At 37.7% G+C, this 25,132-nt stretch overlaps 1 protein-coding gene across 3 annotated transcripts in view; it reads left to right on the forward strand.

Annotated features, from left to right (window-relative positions):
- Positions 1-25,132, forward strand: part of Dpp10 (dipeptidyl peptidase like 10) — a 1,582,239-nt gene that overhangs the window by 1,008,906 nt on the left and 548,201 nt on the right. For all 3 annotated transcript variants that reach the window (XM_005348249.3, XM_005348248.3, XM_026779943.1), the window contains exon 3: positions 2,464-2,559. In XM_005348249.3, coding sequence (XP_005348306.1) covers positions 2,464-2,559 — 96 coding nt within the window. The remainder of the gene's footprint in view (positions 1-2,463; positions 2,560-25,132) is intronic.

Consider the following 25,132-nt stretch of genomic DNA (forward strand, 5'->3'; position numbering starts at 1 on the left):
TTAAATGAACACAGTGTCCGTGTAATTATTTCGGGTAGAGCTAGCCATGTGGGCGGCCGGGTGCCGGGACGCAGCCCTACGCTCCTATTTCTACAAGCAATCAAAAATGGAATATTCCAAATGTAAGAAAATATGAGAAGAGTAAGTTATCCCAAGCATCAGTACTGAAAACTTTAACAAGCTTTCGGATGCAGTGTGTGTGTGTGTGTGTGTGTGTGTGTGTGTGTGTGTGTGTGTAGATAAAGAGAGATAAGGATTCCTAGCTGAGAGGATTCCAGTATGATGTGTTCTGTAATGTTTGAAAAGCCTTGAAAGATGGCTCAGTAGTTAAGAGTGCTTGCTGATTTTCCAGGAGACCCAAATTCCACTCTCAGCAACCACTTGTAACTCCAACTAGAGCTGGTCAAATACTCTCTTTTGGCCCTGTGGACACCTGGACACAGGTGTACACTCACACATAAATAGAAATAACAATATATTTAAAGAAGAGGACATGCTTGAGGATTACAAACACTTGTTTTGAGTATTTGAATAATTATTTATACATAAGATTGTTTAGTGTTGTATACTTTCGCTGCAAGGTCATACGTAAATACTGTTGCACATGTGTGTACATGTGTCTATTCATGTGCATATATTCAGCATCCTAAAAGAAATAATAAACAAAACATGTAAAACTTGCTCAGAGGTTGAGTACTTACCTGTGATGTGAGTGTCCCTGGTTCCAACTTCCAGTGATGCAGAAGATAAACTGTGTTGGGTTTTTTAGAAAACTCCAAACTGACTTTGAGAGTATCTGAAGGGTTTAATTTCTTGTAGACAGGACCATCAATTTGCTCCTGAGGCCTTCTTTGGCATCTTGGGCAAGATAATCTGTAGGTTTGTCTAAAGCTCCTCAGCATCCTGCATCCTTACTCCTCTCTGTCACAGGCTTTGTTTTGTAAATGTAAGATCCTCTGAATAGACAGGTCTCCTGCTTCCAGGGGCATTTGTTATTTGAAACCTTTTGTTAGAATTAAGAAAGTTCAATGTTTTTAGAGTAATTTTAATTTGTATATGTTTATGAGTGCATATCACATGTGTACAAGTGCTCATAGCAGTGAGGAGAGGTCACCAGATACTCTGGCCCTAGAATTACAGGAAGCCCTGAGCTCTCCTATGTGGGTGCTAAGAACTAAACTGAACTTTCGGAAAAGCAGTAAAGGCTCTTAACTGCTGAGTGTTCTCTCTATCCCCAAGATAGTTCAAATTTTGACCTTTCTGATTCCTCAGTAAACAATCAGGTGTATATCTTTTTCTACTATATGCTTTTTACATCTGCATATAGTCATGTCTGGTGCTAAAGCAGAAATCAGATACTTCTCACATTTTTAAGAAGTTATCTTGGCAGCATGGTGTTAGTTAATGGATGCAGTGGACTGTATTTGAAATGAGTGACCGCCCTACATTACTGCAGAGAAGCCACAGCCAGCTCTTGGTACAGTAAATGCTGAACTTTTCAAAGATAAAATCGAGTGAGATTAGTACATATCTTTGACATTTAGTTTTCAGTCAGCGGGAAGGTCATAGCTAAAAGGTCACCGAGAAGAATTCGCTCATTCACAAATAAACAATTCTGTTATTTTGCAAAAAAGTGACAAATTGTTTTGTATAGATCCATGAATGTAAAGGGGTGTTACAAACACAACTTTTTAATTCAAGCCATAGTCTTCCATTTCTGGGCTTTGGAATATAAACAGAAAATCAAATCATGCTCCTCTTCTAGGGGTTAATGTGCAATACTTATTTCCTTTGTTAGCTCTTTACTCTTTGAACTTCGCATTCAAGAATATGATTTGCTTAGCTCTTGCTAGGTGCTAATTGTGTGGTACAATTTTGCATTCATTCTGTTTATTTAAATTGCCTTAGATTCAAAAGTTCTCTCTTGTCTGCGATGTGCCCCCACCTTCTCATATTTAGCTTTTTACAAAAGGCTAAATTTTCTGTTCAATAGTGTAAAAAGTGAGGAATAGCTTATAATCAAAGGCACAGATGTGGGTCTTGCTGAAGAGTGCAAAAACGGTAGTTCTTCCTTGTTCTTGGCATCTGCGTGTCAGTGTATACCTTGGGACAGATCCACTAAATTGGTATCAACTAAAATAATTGCATAATAAAACTCTATGATTTATTTAAAAATTTGAGACCAGGTGTGGTAATGCACTCCTAGCATGTTAACGTGTTGGAGATTGAGGCAAGATAGTCAGGAATGAAAGTCCAGTCTCCATTTCATAATACTCTTTCTTGCAAAACAAACCAAAGCGTCAAGAAACAACCTTTGAGTGTCAAAATCTATTTCAAATGCTCACTTCAGATTGATGTCTGGTTAATGTACATTTTGAAGCAAAGTATTTTAAATTGTAAATCTAATTCTTGTAAGAAAAACAATAATATAAGTTCCTGACTTTGGATGTCTTTTCTTTTCAGATGAGTTAACAAATTCTTCAGAAACAAGATTGTCACTAGAGGAGCTTTTGGGGAAAGGATTCGGACTTCATAATCCAGAAGCTCGGTGGATCAATGGTAGGTGAAAACCTTTTCAGGTATATTGTTGGTTTTGAATTCTCTTTAACTGAAAAAACATGACGCTTGAAGTAAGTGTACTGCTGTAATTTTTTGAGATTCACAAATGTGTTATCTAACCGGGTGAGAATTCAGGCTCATCCTAGAGAGAACCAGGATCTCAACAATGCATCACTACCTCTACAGCTGTCTTCCGCATCTAAAACTGACTGTAGTGTCTCTACTGTACTTTGTCCTTCTGTCTGCCCTAAAAATGAAACTGCTTCAACTTCTCTGAAATCAAAGTTGTATTAAAATAAGAAAATAAAATAAAACCAGTGAGTGGTTACTTAAGCATTTGTTTGTCTTAATGGATGCTAATAAGAAGAGTTAATAGCTAAATTAATCAGGAAAAATATATTTGTGAAGACAACTGCAAGTCTTCTTTGTGTGGCTGTAATTTGTCTGACTGTGCATGCTAAACGTCTCAAGGGGAAAGAGTTAATTGTTGACATTCACTTTCTTTCGATGTAATACTTCATTTATATTCACTTGTATGAAAATAATATATCATTTGCATGAAAATATGTATCATTTGTATGATAGGACAAAATTTTGCCATTTTTCAGATAGTGATGATCTTCTAATGATCTATTTCTTCTTGAATGTTTTAACAAATCCTCAGAATGGCTATTCTAAGTGTTGAGAAATATTTTCATTGAGATGTATATAGACTTTGGGCTTGATTAATTTTGCTTTACAATATGATGTTTTTTGCATGCTATCATTTTATGATAAAGTCTTAATAATAAGATACTAACCATTAATTTCTAGACACTATTAAAAGAAGTTATTGTAACTCATGAGGGCAAGGGTCAAATCAAACTTGCTTTTCTGACATCAAGAAAATTCTTCAAAAGAAACTAGAACAGGAATGTATCTTTTTAAAAAAAAATGAATGAATATCTTTAATTGATAGCTACTGCCATTTTCCCTGAACATATATTAGTTAATATTAGCTGGACTATGACTCTGTGACATAGCATTTGTATTATATAGAGAGACTACAATGAAGGGATTTTCTTAATATATTTTTGCATTTTCCTTTGTAATTGTTCATAAATTTGAGACCAGCTATCTACAGAATTTTGTCTTTTCTCTATGATGGCTTACCTGTTATAGTTTTATCACAAATGAATATATTTTTAATTTAAATATGGCTAGTAAAATTCATTATTATCAAGGGCTATCCTGATGCATGGGTTTACCCTTGATCGTCATCCCCGGGATGTGATCACAGTTAGTTGTTCTCATAATTGTCAACACATGCTTTCATCAAAGGAAGTGATAATAGGGATGGTTCCAGAGTTCTTTAAACATTAGGAACACTGTAAATTATTAGATTTTAAATGATGACTCATCCTTCTCTTTATTGACTGTGATTTTGAACCAAACTGTAGATATTGCTATTGTCAGACTATAAATGGAAGAAAAAAAAAATCATGGCTTTTAATCCCCTTCTCAGACTAGCTTGTAATGTTTAAACATGCATTTCTCTTTTGTGTACAGTTGACACATAACACCTAAGGAAACAGACATCCTAGCAAAGAACTGCAGGCTAGGCTGAAATACACAAAGATTAGGATACAAATATTGCTTTTACACAGCTCAAGATTTGAAAGTCATGTATTAGGGGTTAATTACATTTTTTAGCCATTTCCTTAACCATCTTGGATTAATTTGATCATGAGATGGTACATGGGGGCAAATCTGCATGGCTAAACCACAGCTATGACGGCCTAATCCATTAGAGAAATAGTGTCTATACAAGGATTTGCTATCAAAGTAATCCTTGAAATTGGAATATGCAGGCAGTCTGTGTAAATACCACTGAAGATGTTGCCATATTATCCGTAGCTGAAAGACAATGACTGTTTTCAGAGTGGTTGTCTTCCTTGAGTTACTAGGATCAAAGCCTGGGTCCTGATATTTCCGCATAAGCCCCGTTCAGCTACTTAGCCTTAACAATCTGATTTAACAAACTCAGGATAGCCAAAAAGAAAAGCAATTATTCGGTGTGATCACATTGGGAAGAACAAAGAACTTTGGAACTGCACCCCTTCTCCAGTTATCTTTAGGGTCCTCATGTCAGGATTAGGCTTAAATAAACAGCAAGAGGTGTATTTGTAGCTAACAGTACAAATTGAGGTTTTATTTTAACTTATTGCTCTTTTCTCCTTGTCTGAGTGCCAGTGTCCCCCGCAAGATTGTAAGAACTGTATGGAATCTCTTTCCTTTGAGACAGTTCTCTGTGGCACCAGGCCTCGGTCTTTTACTTCTCCTTCCATGAAGTTCTCGAGGAAACTCCAATTACTTTTGGGATCCACTGTTTTAAAAATCTGATAGTCAAATGGAGGGATACAAATACCTCTGTAGAATACTCTTATTCCTTTAAAAATAATTTTTCTTAGAAAGTTATATACATTGGTGCAATGCATATTATTTGTGCCCATTGAGCACTACCCCCTCTGACTCTCACTGGTGTTTGTAGCTCATCTCCCTGAAGGATTCCTTCTTAGCAGGGCAGTAACAGTGGGTGGATCTGTGCTTTGTTTAAACTTACTCTTCTTGCTAGCAGTCACTAGACACTTACTTTATTTATATATTCCAAACATACCCAAAATAATTGAGTGGGAGCCACCTTCATAGAGGGGGTAACCTTGAACTCCTTGTGAACAATTATATCTGAAAGTGAAAGATGGACTTTCTTTTCACTTTTATGGTTTTCTTAGCATAAAAGTCACCTGAATGAATTCAAGCCCAACTCATTTTGAAGCTTCATTTAATTCTTGGAGGTCATCCTATGAACACTTAATGCATTATCGGTCAAGAGAAGGAGAGTTACATGTGTGTTGTCATTGTCTATGCTGGTTCTCCAGTGATGTGTATGAGGGTGTCAGCCTTGGGAGGGTGCCAGTTCACGGTCAGCTAAACAACTGGCTTGCCCAAAGTTTTCTTTTGTCCTTAAGATTTCCATATTTATAACATCTTCCTACTTGCATCTCCTTGAAGCCTGGAAATCTATCTGCTTTTGAAATTGTTAATCTCTGCACCTTTGTTTGGTAATCAGTTTGAATTCCTGTGAATCTAATAGTGAATGCCTTCTCTGTACAGCCGTTAATAGATGACATCACACATGCTGCGTGTAACAGCCTGTGACACTAAATTCACCCAGAAACATGAGGTTGAATCTAGAAAATTTTCCAGATAGAAGGACAAAAGAAAGCCTGTCTTGTTTTATTTTGCAATATGCTAAGTTTATTCTTTGAAAATTTTGTACATGTATTCAATGTATTTTTGATTTAATTCACCCCACTTTTCCCCTGGCTACCACAAGAGCCTGCCACTGTCTCTGAACCCCTCCAACTTTGGGTCCTTTTTGTAGATGTTGCTTTTAACCTACCAAGTGCAGTTATGGCTGCTCATATGTTCATGGGTGTGTAGTCATCGACTAGAGTGTTGTCTATTTACCAAGAGCCACAGACTCACAGAAAACTGACTTTCCTAGCCCATCAGCAATCAGCTATTCACAGGTCCTCAGCTAGGGTTGGGACTGCAGCTTTGTGAACTCCTACTACTTGTGGGGTGAAATGTTGACCGGTTGATGCTGCACAGGTATTCACTACAGCAGAGCAGATTTCAGCCATCAGGTGTAGAGATTGCTATCTGCTTTGCCATTTCTCTCTGAAAGAACGTTCTCTTTTCTAACACACAGACCATACCCATGACAAGGTCACATATACAGAGCTTTTGCTCCATTCATGAGTGTTATGATAATGTCCTAAATTCACCAGGTACATTCATGTACATATACAGTCAGTAAAATTGCGCATTTTTTACTTTAATGATGTATTTATTAGAAAGTGAACAACACTGTCAATGTAAAAATTAATATGAGATAATTTATTCTGGACCCAAATATGATTGACCAGGGCCTGAAAAAAACAAATTTACATCATCTAAATTCCACATTCCAATGTGGTAATGGTTTGGTTAAGTAAGAGAATGAAGAAAGTTATAAACAAAAAGAGGTACTTTGAAAATGTATTGGAGGAGAGAGTAAAAGGCAGGTCACAGCAGAACGCGGGAACTCTGACCGGGAGGCCTCAGCTGCTGTCTGATGATGTTCTTAGTCTTTGGGTTGCTGAGATCTAGGGTTCCTTAAATCAATGCATTTCAAAAGGTTTTCTTTCTTAGTTGTAAGGATGTTATGTCAGACACATAGGTAAACAGAAGTGGCTACTAACAGGGGTGCTGAAGGTAACCAAAGACGAAATGTAACTAGGCTCCCGAACCTACGATATTCTAACCTCTTTACAGTCCGCGAAGACCTCATCGGTTCGGCAGCCTTGTACATATTTCAAAGTGTGAGATGACACGTTATTTTCAGGAATTTTCATGTACCACAGTGACTTCCACACAGCGCACAGCTTAGGAGCCTATGCTGTTGCATGGCAATGGCTTGTGTAGATTATCATTGTTTCTCTTTCTTTGTTTCCAGTTTTCTTCAAGGAATGTTTCTGTGAACATAAGATTTGAAACTAATAATAAAGAAAACTTAACCTCATCTCTCACAGCTTCAGAAATCCCCAATCTCCCAGCAGTCAGCCATCATACACACATCTAACCTCCTGAAAGTAAATGCTAAGGTGCTTTTCACGTCCAACACCCCTGGAGTCTGGGCCCTCACCCACATTCTTTTCACTATCTGGGGTCCTTTCCTAAATCTGCTAGCCTAAGTTGCATGCTGTACAAACAGCTGATATCCATGACAGCCACTCTTCACAGTCAGTCATAAGGAGCATCTCTCTTAGTTAGCTTAGTTGTCAACTTGACAGAGCTAGAGTCACCCAAGAAGGGATGTCTCAACTGAGGCCTTGACCAGAGCAGAATGACTTATGGGCATGTCTGTGGAGCATTGTGTTGAATGTTAATTTATGTTGGAGGGTCCAGCCCATGGTGGGTGGCAATATTCCTCAGAGGTCATCCTGGATTGGATAAGAAAGCTAGCTAGGAGCCTGTGGGCAGGCTACCAAGCAGCATCCTCTCTAGTTTCTGTTTGTTCTTCCTGGCTGTGTGTGAGTTCCCTGGAGAAGAAATGCTTCACAGAAAAGCAATCTGCCTTTTCCTTTGGATTCCTATCTTGAGCGCCTGTCGTGAATTCTCACTGACCTAGGAACTTAAGCCAAATAAACCCTTTCTGTTGACTGAGGTTTCTATACTACCTGGTTTCTGCAGTCATTAAGTCCCAAGGAAATTACACAGAGGTCTACATTAATTATAAACTGATTGTCTCAGTATCTCTGGTTCTTATTAATTAATTTGTATAACTTATATTAGCCCATTATTCTTGTCTATGTTAGCCAGGTGACTCGGTACCTTATTCGGCGAGGCAATTATATCTTCCTTCTTCGGTGGCTGGGTCATGACTACAGACTGCAGAATCCTCTTCCCAGAATTCTCCTGTTCTCACTGCACTGCCTCTACTCCCTGCATAGTCACTCGTATACTTTCTGCCTGGCTACCAGCCAATTAGCATTTTATTAAACAAGTACAAGAAACAAATGTTTACAGAATAAAACCATTGTCCCACAGCACCTCTCCTCTCCTAGGTTTCTTTCAGTTACATGTTTAACACAACAGAAGAAACTAGAACACTCCCCCATGAAATGCACACACACACACACACACACACACACACACACACACACACAAACATAATTCTCCAGTACTAATGCACTCTGTAGCACAGGTTGGATTTAAACTCATGGTATTATACTTCCTGTCTTAGCCTCCCAGGTACAGGAATTATGTGCTTAATCACTATGCCCAATTTCTCTGGTACAGAAGTTTTTATATCTGGAAAGGCTGTAGCCCCACAGATATTTTAATGGGAAGGGCCTGCAGTCCTGTCTCTAGAGATGTTCTGGAGCTTTGATAGTTCTTGATAAATCTCCTTTGCCATTTCTCTCCCACGATGAAAAAGTCATGGTTATCACTTTTCTGAAAAATGAGGGGCATTAATCTAAGGAGCTCCAATATTATTTACTATGATTAGAGAGCACAGCATTGGGAAAAGCAAGCAAATATATTTATGCTGCTGTTGTTTGTCTATGTTAAATGACTTTACCAGGCTCAGACTCTTGTTTGTCACCATAACTTGGTAGAGTTATAGAAGCTGTAGGGCGTTACTGTCTTCTGTTTAACCTCACTGAGTGCTCACTTCAATTTTCTTATCTTTGACCTCTGCTTTTATCTTTTTAAACATTCTTTTACTTTTATTCACAAGTTTAAGTTTAAGAATTTTTATAATACTTTATCTATTCTTTAAGAATTTAACACATATTTACAAAGTATAATGACCACATCCATCCACAATTTCACCTCCAGTTCCACCTCACTGTAATGTATAAAATCATCATATATGCTGACATTCAAGTAGGGTAGAAGTGTGTTTAAATCTTGATGTCTTTGAAGATGGCTTGGGTTTTATGAAGGGTAATTTATAAAGACAAAAATAGTACACAGGCAAACTTACACATTGGGCTAAGTAACTTTGCAACTATTTACCTGTTAGACAGTTAAAATAATCACTTGGAAAAGACATGACATTAGATAGAAGCTTACAATAAAATATTAAATAAAAATTGCATTCTACACAATTACATGCGCACTCCTCACAATTTTGTTCCATACATGCACATATCTATTTATGAAAACACAAGGACAGAATATGGTTGATATTAAATCCAGTTCTGATAGCGTGAGTTGCTGCTTTTATTTATTTTTTTCATTTTTGTCCATGCTTGTCACATTTTCAATAACTATGTCATTCCTTTTTAACCAACAGGGAGTTACTAAAATGCAATGACTAATGTAAGTAGATTCACCTAGTCAAAGAATAATTTTTATTTTATTCATGAGACTTGTTTATTCTCAAAAACAGTTAGAGATGAATGTAAGCATAAGAGCCAAGGACTGACAAGATGGCAGGGTAGGTGAAGATGCTTGCCACCAAGCCTGATAATCTGAGTTCAATCTCCAGGATCCACATGGTGGAAGGAGAGATCTGACTCTTATAGCTTGTCCTTTGACCTCCACACATGTGCCATGACATGCAGGCACCCACAAATAGACATGTTAAGTATAGTAAAAGTTTTAAAAAATTGACAGAAGGTGAACTGTTGGTATGAGGGCCATGGATCCTCTCAGAGGTATAAAAGAGGGAATTAGAAATAAAGTTTCTGCTGTGTAGTACTCTTCTGTGTAAATGTACCACCACAATTTCCTTATCTATTCATTGGTTGAGTGGCATTTAGGTTGTTTCCAGTTCTGGCTATGATAAACAATGCTGTTATAAACATACTTGAACACATGTCCTTGTGGTACAATTGAGCATCCTTTGGTATATATCCAATAGTGAAAAAATGATGACATCTTTAAATTTGCAGGCAAATGGATAAATCTAGAAAACATCATACTGAGTGAGGTAACTTAGACCCCCAAAACAAATATCATATGAACTCATTCATAAGTGGTTTTTAGACATAAAGCAAAGAAAATCAGCCTACAATTCACAATCCCAGAAAACTTAGACAACAATGATGCTCCTAAGAGAGACATACATGGTTCTAATCTACATGGGAAGTAGAAAAAGACAAGATCTCCTGAGTAAATCAGGAGCATGGGGACCATGAATGAGGGTTGAAGGGGAGAGGAGAGTAAAGGAGGGGAGCAAAAAAAATGTAGAGCTCAATAAATTCAAGTAAAAAGAAATAATAAAGTTTCAAGGCTGAAGAGCTGACTCGGTAGCTAACAGTTCCTAGAATTCTTGTAACACCCACACCAGGCAGCTTGCAACTGTTTGTAACTAGCTTGTGCTCCAGGGAGAGCCAATGCCTTCTTTCTGTCTCCAATTCATCATGCTCTGCCTTCTTTAACATACCTGGAGACTTAGGGAAATGATCTCACCCTCAGTTGCTGAAGCAAAGCTCAGAAAGTTGAAAATCAGGTTAGGGATCTAGTGAAATGTTTTCATGTCTTACATTCCTCCTTCGAGTAATGCATGGCAAAGTACTTCACTAAGGAAAGTAGACAAGTTATTAGCAAAAGCATCAAAGGGCTCGCAAAAGTGTACTACTTAGCACATTTACACCTCTCAAATGACTAGAAGAGTTTTACTGCTTTATTATTTGTTAAATTTTAGCTTAAACTGCTAGAAATACAATCGTCTACTACAGCATCTCACACCCGAGTCATCTTCCTTCTTAGCTGCAGAGAGTCAAACTTTTGTTTGAAATTCAAATCTAAATATTTCTCTTAAAGTGAATATTTCCAAGAATCCAGTGTATCTTAAAATAACAATGTTTATACTACACACCGAGAGAGAACAGGAAAGAATTTACTCATAAAATACACTGTTCACATTCAGATTTAAAACAAAAAATTCAGGAAGCAAATACATCTTTGTGTGACTTCGAGGTGAAATTTCCTTCCTTGGGTTTGCTGAAATAGAACATTGTATTTTGATAATGAAAGAAATAAATATAAAACTGCACTTACTTAAACAGGGTTGGCATGGGAGTGTTTAGATAGAGAACTTGCTGAGTTGTAGCTGTGTACCCAGTTCAACTCTGTTGACATAGAAAGGGTTTCAGTGAAGTAAATCATGCCCATAAAGTCTTGTGCCATCCTGCACAAGTATGTTGGTCTTCACATTATTGGTGCAGTAACTGGGTTTCCCTATTATTACTGTATAGTTCCAGATGTGTTGAGCCAAATGTCTCTATTTCTATCTATCTTTTTATATACCGATCTAAGTACATATCTGCCGGTTATTTCTATTTATCCAGCATGTCATCAATGGTGCACAGCCAAAACATTTTCTTTATTCAAGTATCTACATAGAAATAAATATTCTCCCTTCACTTAATAAATCTGTGAATATATTCTTTTCAAGTCATGCACCATATCTTTTCATATGGCTCAGGCATTATAAAATGAAATTACTAGTCAGAAAGGCAAGCAGGGTGGTAAGTAGAAATACATGCAGAATTGCAGGAACTGTTTAATTCAAGCTATGATGAGGTCTGATGAGCTTTATTTCCCCCTAAATTTACAATATACCTCATTGCACTCTTCACACTCTCTGCCCATTATAGTGTGGACCACTGGACATATTTTCCTATTCTCTCCGACTCTTTTTATTTACTAATGTCTTCACATATCTACTAATGATCATGAATCACATATCTGTGTATCACTGATAATATCAATAGAAATACAACATAATGAGGATTCTTAGAGACCATAAAAGCTGCATGAACATAAGAACTGAAGAGATGGTTGAAGAGGTAAGAGCACTCGGTGTTTGTTTTTGCAGAGAAACTTCATTCAGTTTCCAGCATCCATGTCACGCGGCTCATAACCACTTGTGACTCTAGTTCCTAGGGATACAGTACTCTTTTCTTGTTTCCATAGGAACCTGCATTCTTGCACACCTATGCACAAACATACATTCATAATAAGAGAAAAGAAACTACATGAACCCTAGTGATCCAAAGCAAGCGCACAGAGGTTAAGTGAGAAATTTGGAGGATAGTTTCACAAACATATCTCAGAACTAGTAGGCTATATTAGAAGAATAAGAACATTTAGCACAGCGTTTGTCAAAGGAATAGATTTGAGAATGGGTATAAAGGACAGATGTGCTCAGAGAGTGAAAAAGAGCATTCTTAAAGAACAAGGATGTATGAACACATCCACAGCAATTACCATACTGTGTAAGGCTGGCTGTAAGAAACATGCTATAAGTTGGAAATAGAAACAGTGAATATGTTTAAGAATTTGGATCAGCACATGGTTATTTTACCTGATCTGATCCCCATGTTGCTACTTTGATTAAATTACAGATTTGAAGCAAAGCTGAAGTTTTGCTGATGACTGTTAGCTCTATTGCTGCCAAATTAAAGTGGGAGGTTCTGGTGGCAAATATCTTCCTATATGTTCACAGTGTATCAGAATGTACATGCAATTATGTACTTTTAGAATATACCCATGTATGCTATTTATTTGTAGTTCTTTGAAAAGCCTTTAGGAAATAAGGGTACTATTTAAAAGAGTAAATGGAGACCCAGCGAGGATTCTTTTAACTCTACATGATCCACAGGCAATAACAATCTCTGGTTAGAAGCAAGGTCTTCTTTGCCCAGAGCTGGAGTGGACAGGTGGGAGAAGGGATAAAGTCTCATGTGAATCTATGTACTATGACCTATGCTGATGATGTTACTACCTATAACTTAAAGTTCTACCAGCTTATAGAAACACAGGGGGAAGGAAGATAATGATAAGGCAATTTCTGGAATTGTTGGAACTATTATTAGAATGCTTCTGTTTGACTATATTTAAATGATTTTGAGAAAATCTAATAATTTATTCAGTTTTTAAGAGAAAGTCTTTGCAGTTGGTCATAATTTTTAATTCTTCATGTGTAGGAAGGAGTTCCATATTATTCTATTTTATAACATTATTCTTTATTGATTCTTTGAGAATTTCACATCATGCACCCCAATCCCACTCAACTTCCGGTCCCTCTATATTCTTCTCACACCACTGCAGCATTTCCCTACAAGGAAACTTCCCTGACCCAATCAATTAAAAAAGAGAAAAAAGCAAACATAGAAGCACTTTATGCTTTTGTCTTTTCAAAACCTCTTCTTTCATCCTAGGGGCTTTGGATACTGACCCACACATTGCCCTCAGCACCAGCTCAGACATGGACATCACCATGACTTCAGAGGCTCATGTTTTTTTTCTTTCTATGTGTGAATGTATATATCTCTAAAGTGCTGATTTTACTTAATCAGGCCATTTAGTAAATTTCAATGGCCCATCAAGACCGCTGCATAATGCAGAGCCAAATATTTCAGATCTCAAGTTTATATTAGATTAGCAAGCACCTTCTGAGATTGTTAGCTGGAAAAATAACTTGATACAATACTGTTTACCATTCAGTGGCTGACCTGCTCTCTTGTTTAATCATTTAAAGCCAAGCATTTAGTCATGTGGAATATTCTATCATATTCACAGTGGTTTTCTTTCATGTATGTTCAAAGAAGTGCCCACAGGACAGTTCTAGCAAATCCATTCTCTTTCCTTTCTGCCTAGAGTACCTGTGTGCTTGCAGTTAAAAAGGAAACACTGTTAGTATTTGCATGGTACTGTGAGAATGTATAAAAAGAAAGGGGCACTATCTGCCTTCATTGGGTCATTATTATGCTTCTGACAACTAAAGTTATGCTTTGGGGACCTCCCTGGTGCCCAGGCACTGCTTCTTGAATATTTAATTTGTCATAGATAATGTGTAAAATTCTCTGAGTTCGAGTACAAACGTGATCATTTTATAAACAAAGAACTGCAATTTAAAGCAAAAGAGGAATGTGGTCAAGGCCACAGTAATGGTAGGTAACAGAATGGAAATTTAAGTCCGTATATTCTCTCTTAATGAGCATAGTACTTGTGATCAAATAGAAGCTCAAGGACCAGAATATTAAGAGAAAGGTAAATGTCAGGAAGAGAAAATTACCTTGAGGTATAGCATTAAGTACTTGCAATATAATGTAGCAAACGTGTATCTTTGCCCAACTTACACAGAATTCTGAAATACAATGAACATAGAACAAACTTTTAAAACTGAGTGTGGAGTTGGAGCTAAGAAAGACACCAGAATTCAGGATATTTGTGCTCAGTACTGGAATGTCTAGGGGACCCTCACTTCCTCCCTGGAGGTCACTTTTATTCTCTCTGTGTACAGTGTTTGCTGGCATAATATATGATATAGATGCAGTTTTCTTTATTTTAGAATTATCCAAATCTGGATGAAATAGCCCAAGAGGCTATATGATGAAGCCGCAGTTTGAAGCAGATCTGTTCATTCTACATTCACATTGTCTCTGTTGAAAGAGAAGTATGGTGGCAACCATCAACATTATTACTGTTTTGTAGTTCTTTGGGATCACTCAAAGATTTCCCTCCAAGTTTTCTTTACATTCAAAGGGTTTGTTAAATGATATAAAATAAGTTAATGGTCTTAAATTCCAATACTATCATTATTTTAAACTCTCTCTCTCTCTCTCTCTCTCTCTCTCTCTCTCTCTCTCTGTATGTGTGTGTGTGTATGTGTGTGTGTGTGTGTGTGTGTGTGTGTGTGGGTATATATATGCCCTAAGCTAGTAGCATTAGAGTCCCTGGAGCTGATTTACAAATTGTTGAATTTCATTCATGCGGTGGGCATTTGGGAACATATTTTTGGTCTTCAAGAGCAACATATGGAGTAGCCAAAAGTCACCTCTCCAGTTCCCAAGACTATTTTTTTAAATGAGCCCTCATGATATGACACCTCTAGAGACCTGAATGTATTTTCATGACTTAAATGTTAGCTAGCATTTTCCCCAATGAATATTGATCATTTTAGGGAGTGTGGGAAGTCCAACATAGGATATTTTCATTATGTTATCATCTTATATAATCTTTCATTTTCATTTTGCCAGAGTTTTGTTGAGAACTTTTCTAATTAAGTGTTAAGATAGAAAGTATATGTATGTTTATGAATGATTTCCATTATCTTATGAATCATGTGTCATGAAAGGTCATAATATGAGTTCGATTCAATAGCTGGAACAAAAGCAATTTAACAGGAACTTTGATCCTACTTGATCCTACTGCACGTAATGGCTTTGTGGGAGCCTAGGCTGTTTGGATGTTCACCTTACTAGACCTGGAAGGAGGTGGGGGGTCCTTGGACTCCCCACAGGGCAGGGAACCTGGTCTGCTCTTCTGGCTGATGATAGAGGGGGAGCTGATTGGGGGAGGGGGAGGGATATGGGAAGCGGTGGCAGGGAAGAGACAGAAATCTTTAATAAATAAATAAATAAATAATAATAATAAGAAGAAGAAAATTGGGAATCAATATACCTCAAGATTCACCTATACCATTCTTGGACATATACACAAAAGATGTTCAACTATATCCAAAGAAAATGTACTCAACTATGTTCATGGAATCATTATTCATAATTTCCAGAACCTGGAAACAACCTAGATGCCCAAGACTGAAGAATGGATAAAGAAAATGTGGTATATCTATACAATAAACTATTATTCAACAACAACAACAACAAAAAAAAAGAAATGGGTTAATTTAAGATGTAAGAAGTCTAAGAGATTAGGCAAGCAGTGTTGCAATTAATATAGCTTCTGTGTGATTATTTGGGTCTGGGAAGCCGGGAAAGGAATGAATAGATACACCTACACTACAGGTCTCTGATGCTTTTTAAGAAGAATATTAGCTTTTGAATTGGGAGTACTTAAGGGTTTATTCATGCATTCCAAACGATTTACCCTCTAGTCTTAGAATCTTATGTTACATACAAAGGTGGGCAATAAATGGCTTTTTAGGGAGCTAAAGATATACCAAGATCACTTGGCCTTGGAACTGTGGCCTTGAACCCTTTCCAGAATCACTGAAGTTCTTTAATAAGCCTTTGTAGAATGTCCATTGCAGGCATGTTTTTTTAATGAAAATTTTAATTATATTATTGTGCATCAAGAAATGGAAAAGAATTTCTGCCACACATTCCCACTGCCTTGGTGCTCTACCTAGATGCTTAGTCCATGTAACCGTGGATGATACTCTCTGGAACTGTGAGCTAAAATAATCTCTAGTGGGAAGGGAAGAGTTACATTGTGTGCATGCTTGGAATTCCCAAAGAATAAGTAAAAGTACTTAACTTAAAAAGAGAAAATAAATGAATAATTCCATCCTTTAAAAAAAAGAAATAGCATTGTTTTTGGAGATGTGCTAAACAAAGTCGAGAATCTTTTTATGCAGTCTGTCATGAACAGTGGATGCAACACCACAGGACTTAAGTGCTTTCCAAGATGCATGAAATAGAAGGAGGGCTATCTGAGAAAAGGAGGGGAACTACCTTGGAAACTCATGGCTGGGAGGATGATGTGTGTGAATATAATCACAATATATTATAGAAATATACAAAAATAATAATGAAGTCCATAATTTTCTGCCATTATCATTGGATAATAAAAATAAATTAATGAAAATTTAAAGATGTGGGTCCTGGGAACAAACCTTGAGTCCTTCACAAAACAGTTCACCATCTTAACTGATGGGCTAGCCCTGCAGCCTGAACTGAGGCATTTTTTTCCAATTGAAGTTTTCTAACTTTAAATAAGACTGTGATGGGAAGGATGGATTTCTCAGTCCTCACTAGCACATGAGAATATATTGGGTAATTCTGTGATGGTGATGCTTTAACAAAATTATTGTTTATTTATTCATTCATTTATTTGTATTATTTTTGTGTGTATACTCATTTGTGTCACTATATGTATGTGGGTCCGTGAGAATGTGTGTGAACTTGCACACTGAAGTCAGAAGTTAACAGAAGGCATCTTCTTTAATCGGTCTCCATTTTATGAGACAAGGTCTCTCACTGAACTTGGGGCTTGCTAATTCAGGTAGACTGGCTGGTCACCAAGACCCAGGCATTCTCCTGCATTGTAATTACAAGCAAGTACAGACAAATTCAGTTTTACATAGGTGCTTGCCATCCAAGTTCAGGTCTTCATTCTTCTAAGAAGTAACTTTTGTTACTGAGCCATATATCTTCATAAATAACTTATAAGAGGAGCTCTTCCCATCCAACTTGAGTCCTAAGACTTTGCCATGACATCTCCATATCTTCAGAAAGCTTTGATGTAACCTACCAGCTCAGCTGTGCACTGGTTTAAGAAAACAATTTAGTGTGTAGGAAAACTTTCAGAGTAACTTCTGCTTCTCCTTATCAAAGAGGGTGGGGAATTGATAAAAGATACCTCTCTTTTCTCATTGCTTTTACTGGACACGAAGGCCATTAATAAATCTTTTAAAACTGATCTCCTTCCCCATTTCTAATCTCTAACACCTAGCCATGAGCGTGGTGCTATCAATACCCATGTCAGTTTAATGAGGTGGAACACTCATTACAAGAGCTGTATACCTAGGTCATTAATATGTCACTGCCATGTCTTTAGAAATAGCATTTTAAAGCAGACCCTTTGCACACATCTTTTCTCTGTTGATATGCCATTTGCCCAACAAAATGTACCAGTTTGTTATTTACACGTGCACTTGTCTCTCCTTGGAGTTATCAGGTTTACTTGATTTCAACCATTTAGAGTAGTGTGAATTCTTTACTTCGTTTTTTTGTAACTCCATGGTATGATAAAATAGTGTGTTTTTATGATGTGTTCCTCAGGTTTAAGTTGCCCCAAGTTCCTGTTATAGTGTAAGGATTGAGAATTTATTTACAGATATGAGTGAGACCTTGTGGAGGTCAGTGCATGCTACTGAACAGTATCATTATAGCTCTGTCACATTGTAAACCTGCACATCTCTCAGATAGATGGAGTAAATGAGCCAGTCTGAAAGGAAGCATCTAGGTTCCAGAGACTGGTTAAAGTTTTCAGTTTGGTCCCCCTGGTACCATGTACTCAAATTTTATGTGATAATATCATCACCTACAAGATTGAGAGGATAATGATTCATTTCCTTAATGTTTAAGAACAGATTTTTTTTTTCTAATTTATTTATTTATTGAGGATTTCTGCCTCCTCCCCGCCACCACCTCCCATTTCCCTCCCCCTCCCCTGATTAAGTCCCTCTCCCTCATCAGCTTGAAGAGCCATCAGGGTTCCCTGACCTGTGGGAAGTCCAAGGACCGCCCACCTACATCCAGGTTTAGTGAGTTGAGCATCCAAACCGCCCAGGCCCCCCCAAAGCCAGCACGTGCAGTAGGATCAAAAACCCATTGCCATTGTTCTTGAGTTCTCAGTAGTCCTCATTGTCCGCTATGTTCAGCAAGTCCGGTTTTATCCCATGCTTTTTCAGACTCAGGCCAGCTGGCCTTGGTGAATTCCCGAAAGAACATCCCCATTGTCTCAAAATGTGGGTGTACCCCTCGCGGTCCTGAGTTCCTTGCTCGTGCTCCCCCTCCTTCTGCTCCCGATTTGGACCTTGAGATTTCTGTCCTGTGCTCCAGTTTGGGTCTCTGTTTCTGTCTCCTTTCATCGCCTGATGAAGGTTAATATTCAGGGGGATGCCTATATGTTTGTCTTTGGATTCACCTTCTTATTTAGCTTCTCTAGGATTGCGAATTATAAGCTCACTGTCCTTTAATTATGGCTAGAAACCAAATATGAGTGAGTACATCCCATGTTCCTCTTTTTGGGTCTGGCTTACCTCACTCAGGATAGTGTTTTCTATTTCCATCCATTTGTACGAAGAACAGAATTTTTAAATTAGTTTTCCCCAGAGTACTTGCAAAGCTTTCAGATGGGTCTTTCCTTCTCAGCCTTTTATGTCCACCAAACTGTGTCATCTCTATCTTATCCCTTTCCACGAGCTGCCATCTTCTGAGAGCATCTACGATTTCCCTTGTGTTGTTTACTTCCCTTTTCTCCAAGGAAACTGGTCCTAACTTCAACCACAAATACCTTCCATATTGCTACTACAGTATTGGTTCCTTGAAGGATTTCTCTATTTCATTTTTCATTTCTTTTTCATTTTATTTCAGATTTATAAATATATTTAGACTAATAAACAGATCATAAGCTTGATGGCGAACACTTTTACCTATTGAACCATCAGCCATGTTCCAAATATTATGATTTTAGTGATTTCCCTGGATGAATAAGACTCCGAATCTCTAACAGAAATTAAAAGTAAAAAATCAATTTGTGTTTCTTCCTCAAAATAATGATTATTCAGGAAAAATACATGAATCAAAGTTGGTTTCTCTCTTTTAATATATACTTCTTGTTGTTTATTTTGAAATTGTACAAATGAGTTTATTATTGTCAACAATATAACTGACTTTAATATTTTAGAACCAGAAACAGATACTCTATAATAATTCAAGTGAAAAAAGTATATTTGTCATGCAAAGTTTTAGATTAGAACCATAAAAATCTCAATTTGAAAACAATTTAGAAATTAAAAATTTGCATATTATAATGCATCCTCAACCCAAATATATTCTAAGCCATGTGATATAGTTGGAAAACATTAATGATTTGAATTTAACTTGTATTTAGCCCTTATGTTTGAATAATGTCAGCAATCATTATTGAAGTTTTCCCTTAATTCAATAGACCATTGGATTTCTATCATGACAGCTTCAATAAATGAGAAGTAGGGAGGGGGAGTGAGGGAGAAAGAGAGAAAGGGAGCTTGGAAGAAAGGGAAAGGAAGAGAGAAAGGAGGGAAGAAGAAGAAGGGAGAGATGGTGAAGAAGAGATAGGGAAGAGAGGGGAAATGGGGAAGAAGAGAGGGCTGAAGAGGGAGGGATGGAGAGAGATAGACAGACAGAATGACTGAGAATATAAGTCAAGCTTGGACAGGTATGCTATCTGGAATTTACCATGGGGCCTCCACTCTGATTCTTGGCAGCCTCTGGAACCTTTGAGAAATCCCTAGGACTTGAGAAACTCTGAGATATTAGATACATGAAGGCTTGTAGCAGCATACGTGGGTTACAGCAAAAGTTTTAGTATTTGTTTTAAATTTCTATTATCTTCTTTCAATAAGTTATGCATGATAAATATTTCAAACACCTCATTGTATAGAACTTACTCTTCATTCTCTGTGGATGATTTGGGGCAGTATTCAAATTCCAACAGTAATTTGAGTTATATTTGTTCAAGGAAATCAAGAAATATTACAGCCCTCACAGGGAGCAACCTCATATAAGAAAGAACACGCAGTTTCCACACATAGGATTTTGTGGAGATGAGTCATTTAACTGGCATGGATCTTACTGAGCAGGCTAGATTGGCTAGCCAGTGAGCCCAGAAATCTGTTTTTCTCTGCCTCCCAGGACTAGTATTACAAACACATCACCGTGCCTGGCTCTTTTCTTTTTTTCTTCCCCATGTGTTTAATGTATCAGACTCAGGTAGTGATATGCCAAAGATAAACACTTTGCCAACTTAGCTATGTCCCATCTTCTTTTAAACTATTTTTAAAATAATATTTGATGGGCTTAAAAAATGGGTTAGTGTTTAAGAGCTCTTACTACTTCTGCACAGAACCAAAGTCCGTGTGTCCAATCTGTCCAGCTAACAACCACCTCTAACACCAGGTCCAAGGCACCTGTACACACAGAGCCATGTGCACTTCCAGGCACATAGGAATAAAGAAAAATTAAATATTTAAGTAAAAGTTGACAGTCTTCTGGAATGTATTGAAGAACTATCTTAATGTGGCAATATTACTTTTTGTGCTAAACCTGCTATTTTCATTAATTTTATCAGCTACTTAAAACTAGCTATACTAACCTAAAGTTGTTTGAATTCTAGCATCTACGGAAATGATTTTCAAAGAATAGATTGCATAGCAATGGCAATCCTGCCTAGAATTTTAGAAATTCACATTTCACTATATTTCCCAAGAAAAGATTAGAGAGCATTCCCTCCAGCTTGGAGTATTTGCAGCCTCGTTAAAGTGAAAATAGGATCAAAAAAACTGATAGCACCCTTTGGTTAGAAACATTGGCAGAGGCATCTCAAAAGTCAGGATAATTTTGTAAACGTGTCTATACCAATACTAAAGCAGAAGTTATAGCTTGGATTATTATAAGGAAAGGAAGCAAAAGAACAGACAGTTTTCCTCTTTGAAATGTATATGGATATTTGCAGTTTTCCTTTCTAGTTTTGACTAAACATATATTTACTAAATTTCTATTTTGGGTGTCAGCATTCACCTATTTTCAGGAAGATGAACAAAGGAGTGTAACTTCCTTCAAAGGTATAGATGGTCTAGAGAGATGGCTTAGTAGTTAAGAGCACGAACTGTGCTTTCAGAGGATGAGAGTTCATTTCTCACCACCCATGTTGGTGACTCTCAACTGCCTGTAACTCCAGATCCAGTGAATCTGATGTCTTCTTGCCTCCACAGGCAACTGCACACATATATGTGCATACGTACATAGAAAATAGTGGGATAGAGATGTAGGAAACCTTTCCAATAACATATCTGGCATGTTTGTAGTGTTGCTCAAAGTAGCAGGCACAGCAGTATAGATAGAACCTTTTCTGTGCAATTCTCACAAAGTAGCATAGGTCTCAGTGGTGAGCAGGAGTCACAACATACACAGAAGAAGGCATTCCAAGTTGAGGGAACAGTGGTAGGTTTTGCACGTACAGATACAGACAGAGCACTTTTCTACTTGAAAGGAAGGTTAGACTTCCCCTTTGAAAATTTAATGATTATGCGTGAATAACTTACTGATCATTGCCAAATTACTAGAGGAAAAATATACAAATTTATTGAATTATCATGTATTGTATAGCTATACCAAATATAAATTCCAGTGAGAGGTCACATGGTTTATACTTGAAAACACCTTTCAAGAGCGAGGAAAGCCAGAGTTGTTGGCAATTTTATAAAGTCATAAAATACTTTTATGGGGCAGAATGATCCCAAAGCATAGACAGAAACCCTAGGACAAAGGTCCTGTGGCCACTATCTTTCCTTTATTTTCAGTGCCTTCTTCTGTTATATGACTTTCATCGTCCTATGAGAGCCTACAGAATAACTCAGAATCATGCTTGTCTTGTAAACTAAGGTCCCAAGAGAGTATGATTTCCAGAACCCACATATAAATGTCAAACATGATAGTGAACAGTTGTAATTTCAGCACTGGGGAAGCAGAGACAGAAGGATTCCAGAGATCACTGGCCAACTAATCTAGCCTGCTTGGTGAGTCCAAGGACAATAAAAACTTAGGTAGACAGTTCTTAAGGGATTAGCACCTATAGGTTGGTCTTTTGCCTATGCACAAATATATACCCATCCACCTGTACAAACAAGTATGGAGATGCGTATGTGTGAACAGGCACTCACCTGTACACACATAGGCATCCTTGATGAATGAAGTATGAGTGAGATTGAAGACAGTTGAAAATAATTCCTCATTGATGGATTTAAGTGCTACATGGCTAAGGAGACTTCAGGGGATGCCTCTCTTTGTGCTTCATGAGAGAAAAGGATCAAGAGAACGAGTGGGTAAGACGGCCCAGAGAGAAGGTTACTTGTCATGCAACCCTTGTAGCCTGAGTTTGTGCCTCAGAATGCAACTAAAGATGAAAAGAGAGCAACAACTCTACAGTGTTGTGCTCTGGCATCCACACGTCCACTGTAGCATGCACACATCCCCACAGCTCACCCCCAGCAATGCAATTCCTCTAGCAAAGATTCTATAATCTCTGCAAACAGTGCCACCCACTGGGGACCAAATGTTCATGTACGTGAGCCTATGTGGGACATTTCACATCAAACTATAGAATCTGAGGAAATAAAATTCAAGACAAGATTTTAGGGCCTGGGTTTCAGGGGATGCAGTCTTTTATAGTGAGGAAGGCAGTGGAAGCTGGACCAGTTCTTGTTTGTGGTGGCAGCAAGTGGCTGTGGTCTCACAACTCAATGACTCAGGAAGCAAAGGGAAAAGGCATGTTTACTCTTTTTGCCATTTTATTCAGTCTGGGCTCCCATTAGATGGGATTGTTCTACTTATATTGCTGGACAGTATGAAATTCTTAGTTAAACTTCTCTGGAAACACCTCCCCGAAAGGTCCATAAGGATTTCTCATAGGTGATTCCAATCAAGTATATAGGGAAGCATTTAAAATTGCACATTGAGGATCCAAGTTCTGTTTTCAAGTAGAACGCTCTATTTTAAGTACTTCCCTTATTGTGTGAATCTATTTCCACCAGACAGAAGTGATGAATGCACAGTTGGGAAAAGTTTGCTAACTCCTTAAAATATCAATTTTTATTAATTTTAATTGTTTTATTACAATACATTTTATGCTGATTTATCTATTTACTTACTTTACATTCATGCTGAGGCTTTCTTTCCCACCATCCCTTCCCAGTTCCTCTCCCCTCACTCATCCCAATCTTCTTCTCTTCTGTCTCTATCTAAAAAAGAGCAGTTTCCTATGAGTATCAATAAAACAAGGCATACCAGTTTCAATAAAACTAACCATCTCCCCATATATTAATGCTGGGCAAGGTGACCCACTATGAGGAGTAGGGTTCCAAACTCCATTAAAAGAGTCAGAGACAGCCTATGTTCTCACTATTAAGAGTCCCATAGGAGGATCAAGCTACCCAACTATAACATATATGCAGAGGGCCTAGGTCAGCATCATGCAGGCTCACTGGTTGTTAGTTCAGTCTTGGCGAGGCCCTATGATTCCAGGTTAGTTGATCATGTGAGGTTTCCCGTGGTGTGTTTGACCCTCTCTTGTTCTTCTGCTTCTCTTTCCTTCTCCTCCACAGGATTCCCCAACTCTGCCTAATGTTTGGCTGTGTGCCTCTCCATCTGCCTCCATCAGTTGCTTGATGGTGCCTCTCTGATGACAGTTGGGCCAAGCCTAATCTGGTCACAGGAGATGGCCATATCAGGTTTCTTATCCACTATTGTTAAGAGTTTAAACTAAATTCCTCCCTGTAGATTCCTGTGAGACTCTCTGAGTCAGGCTTCTGCCTGACCCCAAAAGGTACCCTTTTAAGAGTCTCTCCCTCCATGCCCTCCTAACCTGATTGCTCATGTTCTCATCCCCACCTGCCCTCACTCCACTCATGAAATCTCTTCTATTTCCCTTTTCCAGAGAGATCTGGGTATCCCCCCCACCATATTCTCTCTTACATATTCTTATTACATAGTCTCTCTGGGTCTGTGTATTGTAGCATGGTTATCCTTTATTTTTACAGTTAATACCCCACTATGAGTGGGGAAATACCATTGTTGTATGTCTAGGTTGCCTAACTTAGGAAGATTTTTTTTTCTAGTTTCATCCATTTACCTTCAAATTTCCTGGTGTCTCTGTTTTTAACAGGTATGTAATACTCCATTGTGTAAGTATTATCACATTTTTTTAATCCATTGCTCATCAGATGGACATCTAGTTTCCAGGTTCTGTTTATTACAACAAAAGCTGCTTCAAACATAGTTGAGCAAGTGTCTTTGTGGTACAATTGCGCATCCTTTAAGCCAAGAGTGACACGGCTAGGTCTTATTGTATGTTGATTCCCAGTTTTCTGATGAACACCATACTGATATCCAAAGTGGCTGTAAAAGTTTGCATGCCCACCAGCCATGGATGAGTTCCCCTTGCTCCATATTTTCTCCCACATGAGCTGTCATGTGTTTGATCTTAGTCATTCTGACAGGTGTAAGATAGAATCTCAGAGTCAGTCATTTTGATTTGTGTTTGCCTGATAGCTGAGGATGTTGAACATCTTCTTAATTGTTTCTCAGCCATTTTATAAAATGTTCCTTAGAAATAATGGGTTTAAAATTATCTTTAAGTCATTGGATATCCTTTTTCTCTCCTTAATGATTTCAAGTTGTTTTTCCTCCATCAATTGATTTCCACCACAACTCATTCCAGATTATTTAAATTATATATA

The sequence above is a fragment of the Microtus ochrogaster genome, chromosome 6, assembly GCF_000317375.1.
Source record: "Microtus ochrogaster isolate Prairie Vole_2 chromosome 6, MicOch1.0, whole genome shotgun sequence".
Classification (NCBI taxonomy): domain Eukaryota; kingdom Metazoa; phylum Chordata; class Mammalia; order Rodentia; family Cricetidae; genus Microtus; species Microtus ochrogaster.